The 25,377-nt window shown below is 42.5% G+C and overlaps 2 protein-coding genes across 6 annotated transcripts; both read right to left on the bottom strand.

Moving 5' to 3' along the window:
* Positions 1–1,237: 1,237 nt before the first annotated feature.
* On the bottom strand, positions 1,238–13,796 carry zfand4 (zinc finger, AN1-type domain 4). Its single transcript, XM_047603490.1, has 10 exons — positions 13,465–13,796; positions 11,584–11,889; positions 10,033–10,108; positions 9,294–9,361; positions 9,024–9,210; positions 8,677–8,821; positions 6,296–7,495; positions 5,575–5,629; positions 2,908–3,025; positions 1,238–2,268 (listed from the first exon to the last, which is right to left on the bottom strand). Exons 2-10 carry the CDS (start codon positions 11,765–11,767, stop codon positions 2,133–2,135), a joined length of 2,169 nt encoding a protein of 722 aa, XP_047459446.1. The 5' UTR covers positions 11,768–11,889; positions 13,465–13,796; the 3' UTR covers positions 1,238–2,132.
* Positions 13,797–14,641: 845 nt separating this feature from the next.
* On the bottom strand, positions 14,642–25,051 carry washc2c (WASH complex subunit 2C). 5 transcript variants are annotated; one of them, XM_047603646.1, is made up of 31 exons: positions 24,899–25,051; positions 23,641–23,784; positions 23,302–23,466; positions 23,035–23,103; positions 22,774–22,947; positions 22,573–22,666; positions 22,397–22,458; positions 22,254–22,316; positions 22,068–22,166; positions 21,868–21,952; positions 21,623–21,682; positions 21,419–21,543; positions 21,227–21,317; positions 21,088–21,141; positions 20,807–21,004; positions 20,562–20,713; positions 20,346–20,456; positions 19,862–19,954; positions 19,673–19,774; positions 19,480–19,587; positions 19,217–19,389; positions 18,960–19,080; positions 18,331–18,768; positions 18,087–18,215; positions 17,891–17,992; positions 17,736–17,810; positions 17,442–17,501; positions 16,767–16,973; positions 15,670–16,365; positions 15,394–15,565; positions 14,642–15,301 (listed from the first exon to the last, which is right to left on the bottom strand). In XM_047603646.1, the coding sequence occupies exons 2-31, from the start codon at positions 23,782–23,784 to the stop codon at positions 15,156–15,158; spliced, it is 4,368 nt and encodes a 1,455-aa protein (XP_047459602.1). In that variant the 5' UTR covers positions 24,899–25,051; the 3' UTR covers positions 14,642–15,155. The 5 variants fall into 5 exon arrangements, with proteins under 5 accessions (XP_047459602.1, XP_047459603.1, XP_047459604.1 ...); XM_047603647.1 differs by having other exon boundaries at positions 17,736–17,807; XM_047603648.1 differs by lacking the exon at positions 17,442–17,501.
* Between the last annotated feature and the right edge of the window lie 326 nt (positions 25,052–25,377).

The following is a 25,377-nucleotide window of genomic DNA, read 5'->3' as shown; positions in this document are numbered from 1 at the left end:
ACCTCAGCGCACCTTCAGAGCTCTGGATGGGTCAAGGCTGCTACGGTGGCTAAAGGGGGAGCAACACAATGTTGTACAGGTGGCTGTGATGTTGTTGCTGACCAGTGTGACAAAACTAAATTTCAGCTGGAGATGCTGCAAACTCTATAGACCACCATGTTGGGGTGAATATATCTACCAAGAGAGAATGAGCAGCGTTTCAGCAGTATATGCAGCGCAGCCCAATTATAGTGGATCAAAGCCAGACAACATGAAGGAGGAAAGTGAGGATAAAAACACAGGGACGTGACTCAGGTCAAGGTCTGTCTGTTGCTCAGGAACGGCAGCCAAAGTGAAAGTGAATAATAAGCAGCGCCCCCCCCCCCACTTTTCCAACATTTCCATTATGACTCTGTGACAAGAAAAGAAAGACAACACATCCGTGTGCTCTCGTGTTCGCTGATTGACACATTATGTGCGCTCCACTCTCTCTCTGGGATTCGTCTCGATTTTGCATGTGTGCATATAAACGAAATAAAGCTTTGAAGTGCTCTCTGCGACATTATGATTGGATTTAAAGCTGCAGCAGGCCCTTTTAGCTGTTCATCCCAAACAAGTAATTATATTTAAAAACGAAACTTTTGCTGCATTTACGCCATCCACAACTACACTTTCTAGAGAAAATGACCATTTCACGGCAATGCCGCTGTCTGAGTGGGAGTTGTGACACTTGCTGAAACTACTGACATCTTTTTTTTTTTTTTTTTTTGCTGGTGCTACTCCCCCAACAAACCACAGCAAAGTACAGAGCACTCGCATCAACAGACTGGAAGAAAAGTCACTTCAGTAAGAAAATAATAGTGTTTCCCTCTGATAAGGTCAAAGGAAAAGCTCCCTTTGGTTATATTTGTCTTAACTTTGGCTTAAAGAATAACAGTTCTAATGATCAACAAGTCCCAAACAATCCATTTTTAGCTCGTTGCTAAGGAACTGGCTGATGGTCTGAATCAGGAGGAGAGGCCATTTAATAAGACAAGAATTAGCGAGCGATACCAAAGTAGAACCAATTCCCATTAACTTCACAGCACCGCGGGGAAAACTATTAAAGGTGACTAACAGAAAACGTTAAATAACGTGAAAATAAAGAGGAACCATGGCAGCCAGCGATAGACAAAACAAAATAAAACAAAAAAAAAATTCAACATTTCCTTCCACATGAATTCAAGAACGAGTCAGAAATGTAATTTACACAGTGACGTGTTTGGAAAGAGACTTTATTAGATCAAACCCCTGTAGATACTTTAACAGCATTTAAAGTTGAGCAATAAAAAAGACTTACAAAAGATTTTTTTTTTATTATTATTATGGCAACCACCTTATTATAGACACATCATAAATACCATAACCACCCCCCCATACCTAATACAGTTTACTCGATTACTGACATTCACACCTACTCACATTTCATACTTCCTATTCGAAGAAAAAAAAAAACAACCTTTAACTTAAATAAGTAGTATTCTTTAATAAATATTAAGTACTTTAGCGATAAGTGTTGCGTATTGGGTTCTTGTAAGAAAGATTTCACTATATGTGCCCACGTAGAGAAACTTGAGAAAGACGTTCAGGTGTGTGGAATATAAAAATCTGGATAACATAAACACAAACGTATGCGGCCTTCCCTTCCCACATAATTAAAGTCATGATAGGTCTAAAGTGCATCTGTCAAAGACTTGTCAAATGAGAAGTCATGAGCGGTCCTATTTAATGAAGAGAAAACGAAAAGACCAACTGAAACGGATACGTGCAGCAGATATATTTAGCAAAACCTACCTACCATACATGCACAGATCTGTTCTTTTTTTTTTGTTGTTGTTGTTTTTACACAAAGGAAAAGAAAAGGTAATAGATAAAAAGAATAGACATTTTCACATTGTCAAGAGGCATAATTAGTTCTGCGCCATTTCAGTCCACTCTTGTTTGTTCACACTTGGCTTTACAGAATATTTTATTTTAATATTAAGCAAACTTGGCTGATAAAAATTAAAAAAAGCACACAGTGGTGTAGAAGAAGATTTTTTTTTTTTTTCCCCCTCCCGTCCAGTCAGTTTAATGTTTACTTCCTCAGGCTGTCCCCAGTGACGGGTGGGAGTCTAGATCTTAGGCAGCTTGGGAGCACTGATAAGAGGGTTGGCGTCTTGGAGAAAGCGGCGTCCCGCACTCTTGTAGTCGTAACTGCAGTCATGAGTCTCGGCGTAGCGGTGGGTGGCGCAGAAGTTTTGACCACACCTGTAACATTTCAATAGAAAGATGAGCGGACACGTAAGCAAAACATTTACATTTTTTTTCCTCTTGAGAATAAAACAACAAGTTTCTTTATCGCTCTCAATCATTTCTGCCAAGAAAAACGCTCAGAATAAATACCTTTATAGTGCTTCAGTCTTTCAGTTCTCATAAGGCCATTAGCAAAAACAGCTACTTCAGATCTCTTATTTATTTTATTTATGAGCGCAAAAATTGAGTAAATTATTCATTTTATCATGAAAGGTTTACAACTTGACTAAACAGTCTTTTGAACGCAGCAGAAAGCTGAACGGCTTCAAGTGGCTGATGCTGAGAGATCAGAGTTGCGTATTGTTGCACCAGATTCGGTTTGAACGCGCTGGACGAGGCAGGGGAGAGACAGAGAGGGAGAGAGAGAGGGAGGAAACTTTGATAAAGCTAATACCTTGTGGCAGAACAGGCAGAGAACTGAAACGTGTCTTTGTTGGAAATATGGCAGAGAGGCCAAACGATGAACCAGGAAAAGAAAACTTTCCACTAACAGTTTCGCTTCGAGGACGAGACTGACGAGAGGGAGAGGGTTGATTTTGAGTGAGGCTGAAGGTTTCTGGGGTGAGTGAGTGAAAATGCTGGAGGCACTCGTACCTGCATTCGTAGCTGGTGGCCAGCCCAGTCTTCTTGCCACAGAGGAAGCAGTGCTTGGAGCTCTTCTTCTTGGTGCCTGTGGAAGGCTTGACTGGAGGTAGGTGGTACGTTGGAGTGCCTGTGAACGGAGGAAACATTTATTTATTCACTCTACCGGAGTGGTTTATGCTTAAGGAACGGTTTGGGATAATATATACAGTTTCATTCAGTGCTCTCCTTTTTAATGGTACTAGATGAAGCTAACCGCAAATGTCAGGAGCATTTTACTTTTCCTACTTCCTGACAAAGCCCTTTGCTTTCATTTGTGCCAGTTAACCATCCCTCAGACTTTCAATTTGCTCCAGATAGCTCCATCACAGTAATCACGGTGCTCTAAAAGGTTAGGTCAACATCAGAATCACGAAAAGGAGGAAAGGAGCACTTCTCTCTCTCGTTGGTGCTTTCAGGTGTGAGGTTTGCCGTGCCCCTGACCGAGCTGCAGTGGCAACGTCAATGCGGCCGTTTTCAACAGCTGTCAAATGGCAAAACACCCGGGGCCTCGTGTACAAAGACCTGGATTTCCTACTGAAACATGGCGCGCACTCGAATCCAGAAAACACTGTACATACAAAAACCTCCCGATGTGCATCTGTGCATACGGATGAATCCAAGAACATCTCACAACAAATGTGTTCACAGTGCTCACACAGCAGCCTGATCACAGTCCTATAGGATAAATCCTCTATGTAAGGTAGTATTTGGTTTTAAATAATTCTTCTGAATTTAAATTTCAAAATGCCAACATATCAAAGATGATATCAAAGGCTAATGTTTAACTATTCTGACAGCTTCATCTCTATCGCCTCCAAGTGTCGCCAAAGGATCAACAGCTGTAGAAACGTCCAGTCATGAAGTTGAGCAAACGTCATAAACGTAAACTGTAGAGAGGCCAAAAATGCAATGTTTCCATGTCTCACTGCATTCTCTAAATCCTCACACTTCCCCTGTTTGTAATGACCATTTTAAATCAAAAAATTCACAAGAAGAGGGTTTTTATATCACGCATTATGTGCTTAATGGATAATACAGTACCTCAGAGTAATCCCTCCAAAACAATGTCCAAAAATATTGTCTAATATAAATGGTGCATTGTGAATTAACAGTTAAACCCCAATGTATGGGTGTAATCTGTGACAGTTTTTAATACATTGTTATTTTTAAACTTGGAAACAGTCTTTCAGAGAATACGTTTACACTAGGAAACCTTGCAGATTTTTTGGGGGGGAAAAATACACAAGGAGTCAGGAAGCGGGTTTATGTCAGCTTGTTCCCGTGATAATGGTGTCTGAGGAAGCGCGCAGCTCAGCTAAGTTTGTAAACCGTGGGGATGAAGGAACATACAGATAAAACTGACATCTCTGTGATGAGCTCGCTGTCAAGCACGCCAGGATGTGGCTCAGTGTGGGACTTGACTTTTGTGTGTTTTGTGCACTTGCTGCTGTACGTCTGCTACCGCACAGACACGCGCTGGGATCAACTACAGTCACATTTTACCACACTGGCGTCGGTAGCACAGCTCATTCAAATCAGGGTTGACTCAAAGTCTCAACCATGATGTGGGTCATTTAATGATTCATAGAGAGAAAGCCGTTTGGGACATCCAGACGTTACCGTCACATTATCCGATACTGAGAGAGTACGACATGTTTTATTCGCATATATTTTGTTTTGTCAGACTAAGCTTCGGTGCATCTACTATCTACAGTCTGACAAACTCTAAATTTGGTTTCCACTCAAGGACTTCAATTAGGAAAGAAAAAGCTCTCGAGGATTCGAGCGAGCGCTTTTAGTTGAATGCAAATTGGTACAGTCACAGTGTATAAGTAGCGAACACGTCCCTGCAGAAAGTGCGGCGGCAGAACACGGCGCTCTGAGGACGTTTCTCAATAAACCAAGTGGAAAAAAATCATGTCGGCTAAACCATGAATAAGAGAATGGGAAAAACATAGCACGCCATGTCGCTGGAGGGAAGATGCACTTTTCAGAACAGCAACATGTGTGAACAAACCTGACTGTGCTCGCGTGGCCCCTTCAGAGATAAGAGTTGAAAATAAGAGGCACCAAAGACAAGTCTGGGGATTATTAGTTGAATAAACCATTCAGCCTGAGCACCACAGGACCCATCCTCGGTGTGTTGTTTAGGGAGCTGCCTGAAGAATATTGAGATGCAACCCAAATATTTTTTCTTGTCCTTTTCCCGCAACTTGGAGTGGAAATTCAGTTTAAACAGCGGAGACGATAAGTCATTCACGCTGACTGAGATTTAAGATCAGAAAGAAAACACAGACACTGATAAATGTCCAGTAATACGAGGAAATTGGAAACGTTGACACACATTAAAAGTCAGTATAAATAAGAGAGCACGCTGGTGGGGAGACCTGACGTTCTGTTGTTTGAGATAATGAATATTTAAAAACCCTTGTGGTGCATTGTTGTGGTGTTCATACAACATCCACGAAGGCTTTCACATAACAACGCGTGTCTGTAGGTGCAGTTTTAGGACGGCAGTTTAAAAATAGGATGCTGCAAGGTCCAGATTCATTTCCCACTCCAACCAACACAATGCTACAATTTTTCTGTGTGCTACGACTTCATTAATACATAAAGGTGCTTGGAAGATCCTCTTACCTATTGTCCCGAATGCAGTCACGACTCCCTCAGCTGATGGAAGGGTGTTATTGGTCTGAGAAAACAGCAACATGAAACTTTTAGAGCAAATCAATAACACAACTGCAGAGTTCAAATATTGAGATAAATGGATCGTCTGTTTTAACGCGCTGCACAAGACCTTAAAGTTATTTTTTGTGGCTAAACAAGAAAAACTGAACATTGACAATTAACAATAAATCACAAAGGTACAGTACTTCACACTGGTATTATATATTATTACAAAACTAATTAAGTTTTATGTCTGATAAAGTTCAACTATTGTGCTTTAAAGTGTTTCTACACATGTCGTAGCTTTGCTCTAGATCAGGCAGATAGTATTACACAATCTCACAGCATAACTCTATATCTCTACGTATTCAATCGACTGGCGCATGTGAGATTAGTAAATTTAGTCAGTGTTAAAGCTATTTGAATCAATGCGGCAAAACTGTGTCATTTAATTGAGAGAATCCAATTAAAATAATACCGAACCGTGTCAAAAACAACTTTATAACACCCACTGCTGCTGTAAAAAATAAGCTTGTGCTTTTGTTGTTAAACATAGACTATGTTACATAAGTTTCCTTCACTCAAATTTAAATGAGAGGAAGATATCATCTTAAGAGAGCACGTTTTCAATAAAACACTCCAAAACCAAATGTTAGCAGCCACTGTAACACTAACACTTCTCCGTGCTCACCATGTAAGAGGCTGTGGCTTGGTGAAACGGTGACATTTGTCTAATGAGCTCATCCTGAAGGAGCCTGTTGGTCGGGATGGATGGCAGCCTGGAGCCAAGGCTGCCCTGTCCTGAGGCAGTGGCAGGAGGCAGCGCCAAAGCAAGTCCCAAACTCTCTCCGAGGCTATCCCTGCCACTGCTGCCGCTGCTGCTGTCTGGAGCCCTTGTGGAGAGAGAGGCTAAGAGCTCGGAGTTGTTCAGAGAGCCCAGGGGCTCCTTGCAGGCTTGGTTCGCCAACTTCGTGATGCCCCTCGCCTCCCTCTTGGAAATTAGCTCTGGCCTTTTGCCGGGCGACTCTACTTTAACGCCACGAACGTGTGGCGGATGTGGTGACAAGGTGGATGAAGGGAGTGGAGACGTGTTGCCTGGCTTCGCCGTGGATTGTGCTTGAAAGTTAGGCAGTAAACAAGAGAAAGTGGCATCGAAATGCTGAGACAGCAGCCTGGATGAAGCCGATGGAGAGGCGGGGGCAGGCAAGGGAGAGGGAGGGCTGATGTGAAACGACGTGCCAAGCTGGGTCCCGTCAGCTCTGCCGGGGAGAGTATCGCTTCTCCCGAGTGTCCAGGGACTAAGCGGGGAGGGGGACTGACGCCCTCCCTCGGGCTGGGCGGACACGTCCAGACTCAGAGGTTCTGACAGGTCCCCGAACGGAGCTCCCGGTTGCGTTGGCACGGCCAGCCCAACGGCTTCCTCTAACAAACCCAGGCCAAGTGATTCCGCCGCAGGCTCGACTGGGTCAAAGGTGGCCTCAGGTGGCCGCCTGCTACACAGCGGAGGGAGCTGGGGGTACACGCAGTCCCTCATCAACCTGGCGTTGCCGATGTCCAACCGGGACACTTTGGGAGGTGGACGGATCTTTGCAAACGGCGGGCACGTCTCCCACGGCTCCTCCTCCTGAAGCATGTAACAAGAGGGGGAGGAGAACGACGGAGGTGGCCGTCTAGGTATGGACAAGTGGGCAGAGGTCGCAGCAGTGGAGGGTAGAGAGGGGTCTACGGGTTCATGGTCTACTATTGGAGGTAGTGGGGCATTTGTCTGCCAAGGCTGATTGATCTGTGACGAGCGAAAGAGGCGATGGTGGTGACGTATGCTAGAAGGTCCGTGAGAGCTGCCGAAGGGATGTGGGCTGACAGGGGCCCGTGGTTTTACCTTTGCCGACTTCTAGATGACAAAGACATTAACGGAGACGGTTAAATTAGTTCTCTGACGTGCGGTACATTAACACACACATAAGGTACACAAATAAGATGCATTTATAAACTGATTACAGAGGGTATGCACGCAACGTCACAGCAAGCAGACGTCTCCGTGGTTACGGCTTCTGAGTGGCAAAACGTAAGCACGGAGATAAGCTGCATTAGTTTGAATCATAGGCTTTAATAGCGTCTGAGATATATTTTTACAGATATCTGCGACTGACAAAGAAAAGAGAAGTAAGTGGATCGCTGCATTACTAAGAAACAACTGGAATCCAGACACAGAAACCTGGTGTTGAGGTTCACATTCAGAGTCAGGTAATATTGATTTATGCTGTATTTTTTTTTAATGAAATCATATCTTAAGTTACTTCTTAAGTTATGTTCTGAAAGGGCTGTCAGATAAGTTAGTTGATGTTGTTTTGGCGTAGTTACGGGCAACAGTAACTATTTCAATTCCAACAATGAATAATGATAAACAAAATATTTGCAATCACTTCTCATCATCCTTTTAACGTCAAATCTGACTCTACACGTATTTCTCACTAAACCTCTTAGCATCTTTAGGTACATTTATCATAACTGAAATTATCTAAACCCAACTTAAATTAACTGAAACTGAGGCTAATCCATTTTTCCAAATCCATACTAGTTTGTATGGATCATTGTTGAGCCCAATTGTCCTTAATTTGATCTGGTAATCGTCATTTTCCCCCAGTCTCATGGTGTTTACTGATACATGTCACCATGGTTTTGCCACTCAAGGGGGCGTGGTGGCAGTAATGTCAATGCATACCCTCTATAAGAACAAAAAAAAAGCAAACAAAAAATAAAAACAAGACAGAGCCAGTAGAGTTTAATTTAAAGAAATTCATCATCAAGCTTGAAGTTGAAAACTTGACATGAATATTTGCTCTGTATGATTTATAGAGTAAATGATTAAAAGTCTCCTCATCAAACTGTGCAGGGTATTTCTTTGTTGAGGTTGATCTATTCATTCACACAAAAGGTATGATGCCTCATCTAAACTGACATTTAATTATCCATGCAAAATGAAAAAAAAAAAACACATGAACATTAATATTGGGTGGAGGCCATGTTTGCATTCATCGAGTCAGTTCCGATGATAATGGCGGAGCCTCCTACCTTTTTGTTGAGGTTCATGTCCTCCATCTTCGCTTTGAGCTGTTTCATTTTGCTCATGGTGATGGAGTTCTCAAGGCTCTGCTGTGCAGCTGCCAAACTCTCTCCGTCCTCCTCCTCTGCATACACATTGTACACCGAGCCAGAACTGAACAAAAACACTCCCGTTAGTGACAGCGCTGAACCAAACTTTTGTCTCTCTGAATAATAATGCACATTAAATGCTCTAACTGTATAATTATACCATTTAAATACAATACAAGGTAATTTCTACAAAACACAGTCCCTAAATATGTGCATAGTTACAATATTTGTACTAAAAATAACATCATCATTAGCAACATGCCAACCTCAGAGATTCAGACAGAGGTGTCAGGGTACCGTCTCCCCTGTCGACCACTCTGAAGAAGTTTAGCTGGTCACCCTCACGATAGACCACGAAAGTGACCTGCTTGTTCGGTAGGCTTTTCTCCCAACCCTCCTCCTTTGTGCCCTCCATCAGGTCGGCCATGTCTTTGATAGGGTCCTCCATGGTTACTGATAAGAGGAGATGGGATTCTGCGGTTAGGAGCCACAAGCGTCCAGTTATTACCTGGCTCTATAATCGGTCGGTTTCTCACCTCTCCTGGTGTTTATGGGGCCTCCCCTCATAGCCAAGACCAGTTTCAAAGTGCAGCCCTCAGCAATGCTGCGAACACAAACAGAACGATTATCCTACAGTAACCCAGTGTATGGAAATATAATTATAAAAAAAGGAAATAACGTGTTTACATCTAAGATAAAATTCTTTTACTCCTGTGGCAGAGGCTGTGATTTAAAGTCAACAACACTTCAAGAGACTGAATGAGGTCCAGATGAACTTAAGTGCAGAGCTGGGAATTCCACTGGAACGTTTGAAACATGGGAGCAGATGTTTCATTGCCTTCTCTACTCCTCCGCTTCTAATACTTCAAAAGCAAGCTGTAGTGTGATAGCTGATAGGCCCGGCAAGATCTCACCAGAGGCTGTTCATGTGGAAAATTAAGTGACAAGCATTCATAACAATACCACCATCTGCGGCCGGCAAAGCACCGGAGGTTGAGCTCTGCATCTCATAAAACTGACTGGAGTGGACGGTGGAGCTCTCTAAATATGACCAGTATGTCACTTGTCTCATCCAGCTCTACATCTGCGGCTCATCTGCAACATGTTGAACTGAATTAGGAGTGAGTCACCGCCACAGCAGGAAGGCTTTTTAAGTGCTCTCGCAAATGATTCTAAACGTACACAGTATGTTTTGAAGTGCTGCATGTGTCCGCTCCAGCAAGTCTTGCCGTCTGTGTGATTTTGGCCAGAAATAGACAGGAAGACTAGATTTACCCGTAGTCATGCAGACAATGGTCGTCATCCAGCTCCACACTGTTCCAGATAAGGTGCTGCTGGGCAACGGGGATACCTTTAAAGATAGTCAGAGGGAAAACAACAAATGTTGACAATCTGTTCACACTTCAAAGCCTTAATTCACTAAACTGACAAGCAAGATAGGAATGCAATGAAGTGAAGCATCCCCGTGAACAAAGACGATTAATGTCTGCCCCCTAAAGACAGAACGATGTAATTACTAAAAAAGAGCAAATCACAGAACAGATGTATTGACATAATGGGGTAAATAAAGAACCTTGCTGATGGGCTAAAATGCTATTACACCATAAGGGCAGCTTATCTAGCAGCTAAAACTATTACACAGATTATAGCTAATAGACAGCACAACACCAGTAGAGGGATGAGAGCCTAATGAATACAAAGGTTCTCTGAAGCGACTGCTTTGAATGAGATGGAGTGTGTGCACAGTCAGGAAGCTCTCTGTGCCCACAATCTGCAAACTTGCAGACCCGGCGCTGGAGGTGAGCCAGCGTTTAGCGAGCGAGACGCGGCCCTTTCATTTCAGAGTCGTATGCTCAATCACAAACACAGGGGCTTGGATGACAGACCTCATGACGCGACAAGCACAGAAAGGCCTTTCTGACCAAAACTGAGCACACTCAGGAGGAATGTAGGCATGGAAGGTCCTCCTGATTTACAACAAAGCAACTTCTTTGGGGGAATAATCACATTTTTCAATAAATGAAAACCAAAATGTCATGAATGTAAATTAATACCAAATAATCCCATGAAGTCAAATCCTATACAACACTGTAGAAAACATTTTGCTGTTTTTTTTGATGCGTCCACTGAGAAGTAATAATATTAAAAGCAGTTCAGCAAGTCTGTTTCTTTTTTTTTCTTCTTTTTTTTAAACAAATAAATACAATAACAGCAAGATATGTGATGCGTCAGAGACAGGACATTACAATGCTTAAAACTGCTGGATCACAACGCACGCAATTGCATGGCAACTGTATACGTTGAATCTTAAATTAGGGCAGAGCTTTCCAGATTGAAATTTAAATTTTTAACCAAAGGTCAATAGTTTGGATTTCAAATGAATGACTGCGGTTCATTTGAATGATTGATAACCCAAACTGACACTTGTGGTGTAAACTTCTGTGTCATCTTTAGATTTCTGTGGATTCCTTTTTGTCATCCATTTTAAAGGATACACTAAGCCTGGGCGAGTACCTAGTATCTAAGCCAAGAGCACCAACAACATGAAACTTTAAAGAGAAGGCACAGTTAACAAAACTCAGCCAGTCTCAGCGGTGCAGTTAGAAACAGAGGAGCATACCTAAGGATACTGACTAGACCACTCTGCACGGCCTATTTAGTCTGTCAAACAAATAGTATAACAAAATGTAAACATGCAGTTTTCCAGAACAGACATTCCTGCAGCCCTTTTCCTCTCTCTTTAAAGCCAGATAATAATCTAGCTTTAGAATACGGTCACCTTTCCAGGCCAACTGAAACTTGAAAACACATTAGCGAGCTTTGTACCTTCCAGCCTCTGGATCTTTGCTTTGACCGAAATGACAGCCTCGAAAGGCAACACGCGCAGCTCGAAACAGGTTCCTGTCAGGGTCTCTATGAAGAGCTCCATAGTGTCATAGAAAGGGAGCTTGTATTGAAAAGCTCCCACACTGTCGTCATTGAAGAAAGGCGGCTCCTTCCTGTCCGTCATCTTGGCGAGTTGAGAGAGCGACTTTAGGATGGTGGTGAAATCGGGGGACTGGCCCAAGATGAGGGAGAGAGGGACTGCTTACTGGCCTCAAAACCGTCACACATCATGGAGGATGATCACAGCTGTGAGAGGAGACAGGAAAAAAAATGACAAACTCAGTATAAAAGGTTTAATTAGTTTAACCATTATCAATCAATTGTCTTGAATATGTTAAGTCAAATCCAGGTTAATGTAATACATTTGAGTGAACAACCTTGGAGCAAAGGCAGTCATGCAACCAGTGACATCACAGTCCCAAAGCTAACTACTAGTTCACAGCTCTCCAAAAACGTAACACCACTTCAGTTAGCTGAGCCATCACAACGTCCTCTTGCAACAAAGTTATTCTTGGATGGAGCACAAACAAAAAAAATCCCAAAAACTGCTTGCACATTCAATTAAAAATTTAACTCAAGACTGAACGTGCGTCGTGTAGCAGCCGTTTAAAGGCATGTTATCGGTGTTAGCGGACACAAGCAGCTTTCTCATAAAACATTCAGAGCAGAATTAAAGGCTCTTGCCAAATTCAGGAAGATCGGGTGAGTTACACAAGCACATCGGTGGTTTGAGGTGTCCTGTCGCTGACCACTTCATTATGCCTTATGTCACTCAATGAAAAAAAAACAAAACAAGAAAACAGATAAGTCACTCTGAAAATGCAAATAGTGTTTTTATTATGCTATTCAGGCCACTGCGGCCTGAAAGCGGAAACATCAGCGACAACAGCAAAATAGAGGTGGCAGACTTTATATATGTCCACTTGCCAAAACATCAGGCACACAACCCATTTTAATGCAACAGTCCTGCACTAAATCTCCCCTCGTGACTGTGATTATGCACTATTTGTTTTTGAAACAGTGTAGGACAGGTTGTAATTCAACTATAAGATCATTTTGGAGGATGTAGTTCGTGGTGCTGGTAAAATGCCTTCAATTAAACACAAATACGTCTCTGTCATTTAGCCCACTGACTAAAATGAGGACGTGATAAAATGTGTGTGGGTACAACTCAATACAATTCAACGGTATTACAACCCACAGGCGACAAAATGAAAATGTAGTTGAATCAATCACATTCTCTGTTATTTTAATGTTGAATAATGAATAATTCTGTGCAGGGCTGTCACATTAGACTCCATTTGTTTTCACTATTGTACCTAATGAACTGGCAAGTGAAAGTGTTTTCTGATTTAGTTTGGGACTGATGATGATGATGCCCATTTCAAAATTACCATCTTAACTTAAATATTCATCTTCTTGAGGAACAAAAACAATCCCACATACACGGTTTAAAGCACAGGCGATGATGAACTGTCTTCCTGACTGAGGGCTCTGCAATATTAGTACACAAGGCCTGAGACGAATCACTTCACAAAGCAGGCCACTCTCCACAGAAACCAGCTAGGTTATAATGTTTAAGACGGCAACACCCGTAGATTGACCCCAGATATATTAAAAATGGACACAGCCAGAGGCCAGGTCCGTGGGTGAGAAGACGTGAACTATGTTAGCTACGGAGATGAACCGAGTCTCAATACCGTTCAAGCGGCTAAGGTTGGCGGAGAAAGGTCACACGGGCAAGTTTTACGCCTCCCATTTTAAAGAAGGCAGGTTAAAATCTCGTTTAATGTCAGTATTTAACTCTTAAAGCCCGCTTACCTGTATCTTGAAGACCGTCTAGCCGACGCTGCTGTCGTTAGCCTTCGTTGCCATGTTAGCCAACAACTCAAACAATGGCTGCCTCTCTCCCAGGCTCTCAGCGGTTTGTTAGCAGGCTGCTAAGCTACATCCGAGGGCTTCGCTTCGGTCCGACCGAGGAAGGAGTCGAGGGTGACGTTACGGTAAAAATTAAGCAGCGTGTCATCGCGTTGAAATGAAAAACATACACACGGTACAAAGTAAACAGTCGCCCATTGTCATCGCCGTACCTGTCAAAGACGGTCGAACAACACCTTCATGACTTCACTTGATTGGCAGGCAGAGACGCCAACCCACGGGGGGAGGAGGTGGGATAACAAATTGTCTTTTGTCGAAACCAAACATGGGCATAATAAGCATGCAGGGAAAAAAAAGTTTCCCCTTCCTCAGGGATGTCGAGCTGATTTTAGTTCGGGGGTCAGATTCAGCCCACTTTGATTTAAAATAGGGCCAGATCAGATAATAGCCTATTAGCGACGACAACTGCAGGTTTTTCCCCCCATTTGTTTTAGTACAAAGAAAAACAAATACATTAGGAGAATGTTTACATTTAATAAACTATCCTTTAAAAAAATGAAATGTCTTAAGGCTGCTCTTTAGTCCTGGGTGACTAAAACCGTGGACAAATTAGGGCTAACAGTTATTTTCAATGAAAAATTGCAGTCTTCAATGCAAATGAATGCCCCCTCTCTGGCAGGCTGCGTTTGGCCCGCAGGCCTTAGGTTTGACATCTGTGTTCTGCATCATCATAGACCTTAAAAACCATCTGTTTGCTGTTGGTTTTTTAAGATAACAATTAAACAATGAAATGCAAAGATGGAAAAAAGATCCAAAGTAGTGGTGCCATGTTCAAGGCACAGAAGGCTGCAGTGTGACCATCAAGTTATGCTTCTACTTTATTTCACAGTAAAAACTATTATCCACTTAAAAGCTCATTAGAAAGCAGCTTGATTCCTCCTGTATATCATAATAATTACTAAACCATAAACACTTAAACGTAAAAACGTGTCAATAGACATAATGTTCCCTTGGACATGGCACATTGCTCCTCTCAGGCAACTGTGGATATCTAGGGACCTCCAGACACAACACAGAATCAAATCCAGTGGAAACAGGAAATAATCACACACATTTCAGATAGCATAAAATATGTTTCTTTTTAGTTATTAAAAATGGATTTTCTTTTTCATCACAGCCAAAGTTAAGAAATGGATGAATTTCTTAATAAAAACATTGTCAAAATGACTAAGAAAGTAAGTAAACACTGATTTCTCAAAAAACATGATATGGCACAAACCCAAAGACATGGAATCTCACATGGCAAAGCCAAAAGATACGAAAAAAGAAAGAAAAAAATTACTGTTAAATTTCTGCAGGTTTTGAGGCAAAGCACAATGTATGCTTATAAAGTGCTATCATGAATAATAAAGACTAACAGTATATAATAACTAGGATGCCAAGATGATTTTGGAAGATGACTGGAATAATTTTCATTTTAGTATTTATCTGCCAAAAATAAGCCACAGTATTTATATGAATTTATATGAATAAATACTCTGTCAACAGTGTTTTTTTTTTATATCTCTCAGTGATCCAAATGACAAAAGAATGAATGCACAATTGTACAAATCTGGCTACCCCGAAACTGCAGCTCAGTTGCCGCCCAGAGCGTTTAGTGGATCATCAAATATGTTACTTGAATCTGGTGTTGTACTGGTCTCCTGGGATGGTGGTGTTTTTTTTGATTTATGGGGAGTCTTTGCCGCTGGTTTTACTGGGCTCGGTGCAAAAATGTCATCTTAAAAGAAAGGAGAAGAGTGTTACTTGTGCCTGTTCACAAAATGCAGACATAATAGCAGAACAACAGCATCATTAGGGAGCGGCGCTTACCCATGTCATCATTAAATATTGACTTGGTCTCTCCCTTTGTCTTGGCCTTCTGTTTTGGTTTTAAAGTGTCTGTCAGGTCAGCAAAAATGTCTATGTTATCGTCAAACAAGCTGACATCAATGCTCTTCTCTTTGTGCTTCTTGTGAACCTTAGGCACAGCGGCTACTTCATCCTGAAAACAAAGGCATTTAGTCAATAAGGGAAGAAATTTAACGTGAATCTATGACGGCACACATAAAACTTGACAGTGCAGCCAACGTTACAAAACAAAGGTACCTGAAATATGTCCTGTTTTGAAAAGCTACTGCTGTTCTTGATTTCTTTACTACTTGTGGATGAGGGAGTGGAGCTGTTGCTCAGTCCGAAGATGTCCTCGTCATCGTCGTCATCTTCCAAAAAGGATGAGGCCTTGGCTTTCTTAGTGGCTGGCCTCGGCTTAACCTTTTGGAAGAGGTCATCGGTGTTGTCATCAAAAATGGATGGAAGTGTGCTTTTGTCTTTGTCTTTCTTCGACCCCACCGCGCTACTGGCCTGAGGTTGCGCGGCCTTCGTAGTTTGTTTGGTGGAGGGCGTGACTGAGGTTGCCCCGAACAGGCTGTCGGAGGCGAAAAGGTCGTCGTCATCGGCAGGCGGCAGCACCGCGCTGCTGTTCTTACTAGAGTCTTTCTTTCCAGCATTCGTTGTAACTGGCAGAGTCAGTTCCGAGGGCCTGGGGGAGATTTGGGAAGGCGCAGGTTGAGGAGTTGAGGACGTGGGCAAGGCAGCAGGAGCAGCTGAGGTTGATAGCGTTGGACTGATGTGTGTATGGCTGGATTTTTCTGGTGGAGGTAAGTCTAAACCAGACAGACTTGGTGTTGGCGCAGAAACATTGCCGTCTAGGGTGTCTTCTTTATCCTCCACAGATAGTTGGGCTGCTTGCTGCCTTGCTGCTCTGGACTGTGGTCTCCGATGTGCAGAACCTTTGGGGCGACTCTGTTATGACAGTACAATAACACATGAGAAAATCCAATTTAATGATAAATAAAGCTACAACAGCAGCAACTGGACTGGAGTAACTTCATTTGAAGTTTCATGAAACATTAATGAGCACCAATTATGGAAAAACAGGACAATAATCTAAACAGTTCCTTAATTCCAGGTGAATATCTGGTTGTTCAAAAAACTTGAAAACATGAACCACCCATCAGTTATTTAGTACTAAAGAAACCACTTAAATGAGTGGTGAAATGTCTTCAAGAAAACTCAACCAAGTCCAGTCCAGTTCATCCCTTTACCCTGTGCCATGATTTGGATGACTGAGAATCTTCACAGACCAAATAAAAGACTTCTAAATAACAAGGAAACCACTCAAAGAACCCAAGTCAAAAACCCACCTTGTGTGCACTCTGCAGGGTAGCGACCTGGACTGGGGTTTCAAAGCTCACCGCCCCTTCAGTGTCTGCCTGGGCCCCTACAGGAGTTGTGGCAGGGCTTGGGCTCAGACTGGAGCTGGAAACCCCAGAGGAGGAACTAGGACCCATGCCTGGGAGTACGCTTACAGCTCCAGGGAGCAAAGCAGCAGGGTTGATCATAAGACTGGCCTGAATATAAAAAGAACAGAATCGCTGTTACAGCTATTTAAAAAGACCCACTGACCCAAATCATTTACGCATCATCACGTAAGTACTCTTCAATCATGAAGTTTCTCAGTGTGATTCCAAACAGCAGATCATCCAAAATAAAATGAGAAACCAGCACTGTGGATGGAAATGCGGCAAGAGCAAGATGGGTGAGTAACAACAAGTGGAACGGCAAGAAAAAGCAAGGAAATCCTCCAGTTTAGCAAGATCAATACAATACAATAATCAAAACAGAGAACCATCTTCGTTTCGATAGTCGTGCTGCTTCTTTATCAGAGCCAAGTTTTGAAGTTGGAATATGGAAAAAAAGCACAGGCAGCTTTAACAGGGAAAACACGTAAGTGAGTACAGCATAGTAATTCCTCAGAAGGAATCAGAGTGAAATGTCAGAAATGAAGACTTTTGATTCAATAAAAACAAAAATATTACTTGAAGTTTCCCAATCCTTGAAGAGGAATCTTTAGGTTTTACAGGACTTGGTGCAGGTTTCTGTGTGGTTGAATTACAGCAGGATGAGAGTTTCATCAAAACAAAAAAAAAAGAATTCTGTCTGTTCATCTAGAAACAACACTACTAAGTTTAAAAAAAAAAAAAAAAAAAAATCAGTCAATACAAGAAAAAGCTCCAAAATCTAATCTACAAACATGGCCACACGGGTATGTGTAGTCATGGATCAAAAACAAAACAACACGATATTGAAGTAGAAGCCTCCAGTCGACCCACCTGAGTCTCTGATACAGGCTCTGGACTTGCTAGTGGTGCTCTGTCATTAAGTTTACTGGGTTTTTCTGCTACCTTCTGAAAAAGAATATGAAAGACAGGTTGAATTGGATGACTCAATGCTTAATTTAATCAATAAAATAAAATCCAATTGCTACCGGAGGAGGTGGTTTCGGCTTGGTGGAGCCGAACAGGTCGTCTTCCTCATCATCTGCAAACAAACTTTGTGCTGCTGGCTTCACAGAGCTGACTTTGGAGCTCTAAAAGTGAACACAGAGCGAGTGAATCTGAATTTAGACAGCAGACAGCCGTAAACTGTAGTGAGAAAAGAGAGAAATGCTCAAATATACTGACTGCAGCTTTCCCTGAGGTGGCAAAGAGGTCAACATCCGGGTCATTGTCCTTCTGTTGAGTCTGACTGAACAGCAGCTCTTCGTCCTGGAACACACCTGTGCTCTTTGCCTGCATTCGCTCCTCTGTGGGCTGTAAAAAAAATAAAAAATAAATAAAATATACAGACGCTTTTTAAGTAAGAGAGGCATAAGACAACAAAGCAAATTCTTCAGTCATTTTTAAAATCACTGTAAAGCAGATGAACCTTTAGTGTTTTCTCTTCTGTGGGTTTACTGGGCGTGAATATCGGATCGCTCCATTCCGATTCATCTTCCTCTTCATCGTCAAACAGACTGACAGCGTTTGTTTTGACCTTCTCTTCCTTCTTCTCCCCAACCTTAACGTTCGGTGGTGGGCTGTCCTTAGAGGCGAAGATGTCATCCTGGTCTGTTCCAGCGAATGGGCTCTTTGTCTGCTTATTGGCAAAAACATCAATGCCTCCAAAGAGGCTGACTGCCCCAGCGGGCTTCTTTTTGCTTTCAGTGCTCTCTGGTGAGGGCGATGCCGGGAGTGGCTCAGGGCTCTTTGCTGCAGCTTTTTTCTCTTCGTGTCCTGATGGCTCCTCCTTCGCTGCTGTCCTAGAAACTGCAGCCTCCTTAGACTTCTCCTGCAGCGGGGACGGCTGAGGCGTCACCTCAGGTGTCTGAGCAAAACAGATGTGAAAATAATTCAATCTTGGTGTTATGTTTTCATCATTACTGCTGTGACAAACTCATTGAGTCATTGAGTTGTACTAGAAGGATCTAAATGGTCCTCCAGGTTCTGAGAGAATTCTCTGACTAATTGAACAATTATCCTTTCATGACCAAGTGATAAATATGTTAAGGCACTCACTTTAGTTGGGGCTGCGGTGTTTGTGTTCGCCGCCGGTTTGATACCAAAGAGGGATCCTTTATCTTCATCATCATCACCCTCATCTTCAAACAACAGAGCAACCCTCTGAGGCTTCTTCTGACTATATGAAGAGCAACAGACCAAAAGTATGAATAAATGAATAAGACTTCCTGCATTATTTCAAAAAGGGATCGTTTGTTCTAATAAATTATGCTTTCAGAGTTAGAAGAAAAAAAAAAGAATGATTAATGCGTTACCTCGACGGTTTTGTTGGAGCAAACAGGTCGTCTTCCTCATCCTCGTCAAAGAGGCTGCTCTTTTGAGACGCTCTGGCACTGGGGAGACTGGACGGGGCACTGGTGCTGGGCTTCATCCCTCCTGTCTTGGTCTCTGGCTTTGTTGCGCTGGTTTTTGAACTTATCCACTGATCCTGATGATTCAAGAAAATGATCCGTCCTATTGTACACTCAATAAAATAACGGCAGGCGGCAGGAAAGTATGACCTTATTTATATTCGTACCTCATCATCGCTGAAGAGGGAGCCGGTTACTGCCTTGCTGGGTTGCGGTGTGGAGGCCTTAGCTTGAGTAGGTTTTGGTTTAGCTTTAGCTGCAGATGCAAACAGATCCTGCAAGATGGAGAACCACATTATAAAGATGCACTTTAGGCAAAAACACTCCTAATTTGACTCAGTTTTGGGAAATTATTTTCACCTCTTCTTCCTCGTCATCAAATAAAGACAAAGGGGCCTTGCTGGCTTTTCCTTTGCTCGCAGGTTCAGTCATAGACTGGCTCTTAGGGATGTTAGGAAATACCTGAGGAAGTCCAATGCATATACGGTGTAATTAAAATTCATTATCCCTGTTATCATCTTTTTCCCCTTTGATATTTCTGAGCCTTGCCTGTGTGTCTTCATCATCAGAAAAGAGGCTTCCAGTTTGAGGTTTCTGAGTCTCCTTAGCCGCAGCTTTCCCAACATCGGGAACAGGGCCATTCTGAAATCCATAAAACAAGGATGAGCACCGAATATAAATGGCATTCTGGATTCAAAACACTGGTTACAGAGCAAAAAGAAGTGAACTTTGTCAACAGCAGTAAAAAAGCCAGCAGTGTCCTCCAAACTAAATTGACCTTTGCTCAGACCACTTCTATTTGAAAATTTAATAGAGTTCAGGTCTCATAAATCTGATTTTGAGTCATTGTTGAGACAGGTACAGCCACTAAAATTGGTATAAAGCCATATATATAAACTACAGCCAGTCGATTGGAGGACACGGCAAAGACCAACACCAGAAAAAGAGTCTCTTTCTGTTGAAAACCTGCCATTCTGCATGTGAAAACAAACACTAAATTTGAGTATGCTGTTAGACATTGCTCTATTCAGACCTCCTCGGATTTCTCTGACTCCTCGCTGGTAGACTGCCGACGTTTTTTTAGGCCCTCACTGAGCAAGTTTTTAGTCCCAGGACCAAACATGGAGATGGCTCCTGCCGGCATCTAAGACAGCAATGTAAAAAAAAAAATAAGATGTAGTGCAGATGATATACCAAACGCAGGGGGGATTGATCAGCTGCAGTGAGACATTAGTCTGTTTATATTTACCTTTTTCTCAGGCGGTTTAACTTGCTCTACTTCCACCTCCTTCTTGGCTTGAGTTGGAGTAGGTGCACTGTACTTGTCCCCAAATATGTCACCATCCTCATCCTCAACGTCATCGAAAAGGTCAATCGCTTTCTTGGGTTTCTCCTGTCCAGCTGTCCAAGGACAAAACAACACAGACATTCATTTCGGTGTTGAGCCTTACTTACTGTTGACCTAACAGTATTACTGCCCATTTTCACACTTACCAGAGTCAGACTTTTTCAGGCTTTTACCACTGAAGAAGTCATCCTCCTCATCATCCTCATCAAACAGCCCACCTCCGACTCCACCACCAGCTCCTGCTGGAGTCTGCTTCGAGGCGGCACTAGTTTTACGAGCTGGCGTCCCGTTAACTTTGTTCTCCTCTGAATCAGGATCATTTCCTGATCTGAACAGGCTGTCATCTGTTTGGAGAAAGGGATTTGTTTGAGGATGATGAAGGAGTCAAGAAGCAAACATTAGCTGTCACACAAGTCGCTGCTGCTACCTGGGAATATTGAAACAGCTCCCGCTGGGATCTTCTTTTCAGGATTGCTAGATTCTTGGTGGGAAAGGAAAAGATGTGTGTCAATCTAATAGTCCACTTCTGTCAAACTGACTGTGTCTCATCTTTATCGTTGTCTTACGTGCAGCTTGAGCTGTGCTTTTTGTGCTTTCATTCGCTGCTTTTTTCTGTTCAGACGCAGGAGGTTTGGGTGCATCAGAGAAAAGATCACCCTGAAAGGCATAACAGAAAAGAAATCAGACCGTGCCTGCCAGAGGCTCTGTAATATGGAATTAAGTTAAATCAGTCATGAAAACAGTTTGGCTGAATATACCTCATCATCATCGTCAAATAGGCCTTTCCCTCCACTGAAGAGCCCGCTTTTCGCTCCAAACGGGGAGAATTCGTCGTCGTCCATCTTCGGTGGTTTAAACATGTCATCACTGTCCTCGTCTGCTGCTGTAACAATATAGTTAAACACTACTGAGCATATGGGCCTGCTGTGAAAACACAAAATGATGATGAATGGGTGTCCTACCCTGTGGCTTTGCAGGCTTTGGTTCTTTTCTGGCTTTACTTTTCTTCTTAGAGGTCAATGCTTCCAAGATATGACATGGCAGAAAGAAAATATCCATAACCATGCACATGCAGTGATGGCACTCGTCCCTGAAATGCTTCCAGGGTAAACTAGGACACTCTGACTTTACCTCAAATTAAATATGATGAGTGAGAAGTGAGATAATATGATATAGTACCAGTGGTACGGTAACGAAAGAAACTCACATGCACGATCTCCCGATGGTTTATTAAGTGGTTCGCCTTTGATTCGGGCGGCAAGTTCATCAGCAAAGGAGGACGGCCCCGTGGTCTGAATGTGACGTTAAAAATAACAAGAGCAAATGTTTGGTCTGAGGTAGGAACAGATGTTTTATGATTGAAAGATCATGAAATTAGAAATCAACAAGTCAAAAATACATGCTTACTTTTGAGTCGTCTTCATCATCCTTGTCTGATTCTCCAAATATGTCCGAGTCCTCGTCCTCCTCCTCGTCATCGTCCTCATAACTCACCATGGACGTCTTCTATATGAGCGCGGGAGTAAAATACAACACGTGTTTGCCATGTAATGTAGTTTTTGATGTGCTTGTGAAACAAGGCGGGTCAGTTACCTTTTTAATATTATTATGACTCTCCTCCTCATCCTGATTAAAGTCATCATCTTCATCCAAATGCTGTTAAGGAAATAAATTAATTACTCCATACAGTGGAAAAAAAGAGGAAAACACTGCAAAATAATGAGAAAGATTCTTACAACCGATTCTTTGCCATCTTCACTCTCAATCACACTGTCTCTGTCGCTGTCAACCGACATCTCTGGAAGAGCAGTAACACAAATACAATAAGGGGAATGGACACTACACTCTGCAGATGATGGCAGACTTACAGTGAAAGAAGAAACTGTAATAAGCATTACTGTCATTATCTTACCATCACTGGACAGATCACCGAGTCCTACATCATCTTGTTCTAAGAAGGCTTGTGACCCAATAAGATATGGGAGTGGCCTGTCCACATAGAGATCCTAAAAAGGAAACAATAGGCACACAAACAATTCTTAGTTATCAAATATATCTAAAAGTTCAACTAGTATTGGGGTTTTCTTTCACCACTAATCTTCATGATCCACACCTTGGGCTCTAGGATGGCTTCTACTCTATCTGTGACCTCCTCATCCTCCGAGTCAGAGTTTCCTGCTTTGATGTCCAGATGCTCAAAGGCTGACTCCAGCACTCTCAGACCATAATTCACAGCTTCCTGCATCTTAGGGATCAACTCTGCCTCTTTCTGCTCTCGAGTCTTCTCCTTAAGGAAAAAAGCATGACAGTTATACGAAGAATCAAGCACTGAGAATACAAGGGATGGGTACTGACTTTGTAAACGTTAACGTACCTGCTCGGGCTGCTTTTCCGAAGCATCAGCCTTGGGAATAGTTTCTTCAACTTCTTCATCATACACTCTCTGTTACAGGACACAATGTAGACAGACAGCTTTTTGTTACCGGATAGATCAGACCGTATAAAGTTCACCACAAGACATTTTGCAACACTCACAGCTGCATTGGTACACAAACAAGTAGGCTAAATGGTCATCATGTACAGGTGTAGTACCTCAATTAAATCTGAACAACAACATAAAGGCTTAAACTGCATACATTACATTTTCTATAAACTGTGTGTTGGAAAGCATTAGAAAGTCGTTGAAGACAGAGTGCAAGCAGCTGTCTGTGGCCTTGGTGTCACGGATCAGGCTGTCCAACTGCTTTTCGATATCATGTGTCTTTGACAGCATTCTCTGAGAGAAGTCTTGGAGGAAGAGGAGAAGCTGTGAAGAAAAAACATGACATTATGACAAGGGGCATCAGCAGTAGGGTTACCTTCAATAAACCAGAGAAGAAAACACTTCATCTTTTCATCTGAAGCTGCTGCATTTCTCAGAGAATTTGAAAATTGCAACAAATCATTGTTTTCAAAGTTGCCAGGGATGTTTCTGACTTACCCCCGAGTCTGCTGCTAAAGACCAGTTGGCACTGCTTTGCCGTATCTCTTCAAGATTCCAGGGTCTCTCCCAAACCTGAGCACCATTCTCCAAGTGTTCACTCCTGCTTGGGCCATTTGCGATTCCCTCCGGCAACCCACTCATCTGCAATTAGACCAATCAGCATCAACAGAATTAATAATTCATACAGGCTTCTAATGTCAAATCCAAACCAGACGAAAATTATTATACTTTGTCTGTAATAATGTAGTCCACAAATCTATTTTTGATTTGCGTTGTACTAGTCTCTGATCTAAGTCACTAGTGTCACTGTTTGCATGTGAAAGCCAACATGAGTCGACTTGTGTTCCGCAACATGTAGTTTTTGCAGAAGCCCAAACCATAAACCGTGGAGATACTATCATCTGAAAACGAGTCACGGAGTTGCCCAACTGGCATAGTCCTCCACAAACGCAACAAGGCTGTAAACAACATTCAGATGCATCAGTTGCAACAAAACGATATATTAGCACAGTATTGCACCGCCTTTATCTTTTTAGGCAACTGCTCCCCTGAATCAAAGTGATTAACATGGTATAATAAATCGCCACACGATGTTGTCTCACGGTGAAACAGCCAGCGTGAACTGTTGCCCTGTGGTCCAAGGTTTAAAACTCTCCACTGTAAAACAAACCAGGATCATTTAGTAAACGGGCATGTGTTATAATGTGTATAAATGTGTGTGATAGTGCACAATCTACTGCAAGAAATGTGAAGCAAAGCAATGAAATGATCTCCTTGCTCATTATTGTTGGCATCACATCATCTCAGCCCCTATCAACAGAGTCAGATTAAGCGTGTGTGTGTTATCCTGACGCACAATCCAAAGTGACTTCCTGCTCAAAGGAAAACTGTGTCTGTGTGGAGATAACACACACAGTCAAAGGTAGATAGAGACCAGTTTCCAGAGTCCCCGAGACACCACAAGACAATTTTAACTAGTGTCTTCCCTTTAACTTGAGTAATTTTACTGCTACCACCAACAAGCTATCGCCGATGTGCAAAATTGTTACACATTTGAAGAACGCAACCTGTGATGTCCACATAAAGTTGCCTAAATGTTATTTCCTCCTACGAGAATCTGGATGTGGAAGAGAAAGCGGGGACTGTTTGGCTAGCAGCTAGCTTGACTTAGCTAGCAAACACCAGCGGCAGCTACAACTGTTCTGAGACACGCAGAGCGATAGAGTCGGTCAAAATTAAGCGCTCCCACGCTTACCTTGGACACCTCTGTTCAAACGCTGTCCGCGGCGGTCAACTGTGCTCACAAACGGACAGAAAAATAAGATCGATTATGCAAAATTTGGCCTTTCCCTCATTGGTCTTCTGACAGGTCAGCCATGTTCTGTCTGCAGACAGTCACCTGACTGCCGTTGCCTAGCAACCGCGGGAAAGTGGGGCGGAGTGGAACTAACTGACAAACTGTTAGGAGTGATGAGAAGTTAGGCTCTTTTTTTGAGAGTCGGCTGTTTTGCCACGGCTCTCAAAGAAGAGCCGATTCTTTCGGCTCCCGATTTGTTCGGTATTTAGTATATTTTATCCCAACACAGCAAATACATATTTTTTGTGTCACAGGCGTGTCTAGCCTATTTTTAAGGGTAAACTGTGTCCCAGCACCATACCTCATCTTCTCATTTACATGTAATTTCTTTTAATTTATTTATTTATAGATTTATTTATTTATTTTAACCAAATGAT

This window comes from Mugil cephalus, chromosome 13, assembly GCF_022458985.1.
Source record: "Mugil cephalus isolate CIBA_MC_2020 chromosome 13, CIBA_Mcephalus_1.1, whole genome shotgun sequence".
In the NCBI taxonomy this organism is placed as follows: Eukaryota; Metazoa; Chordata; class Actinopteri; order Mugiliformes; family Mugilidae; genus Mugil; species Mugil cephalus.
This window is presented reverse-complemented; position numbering and strand designations above follow the sequence as displayed.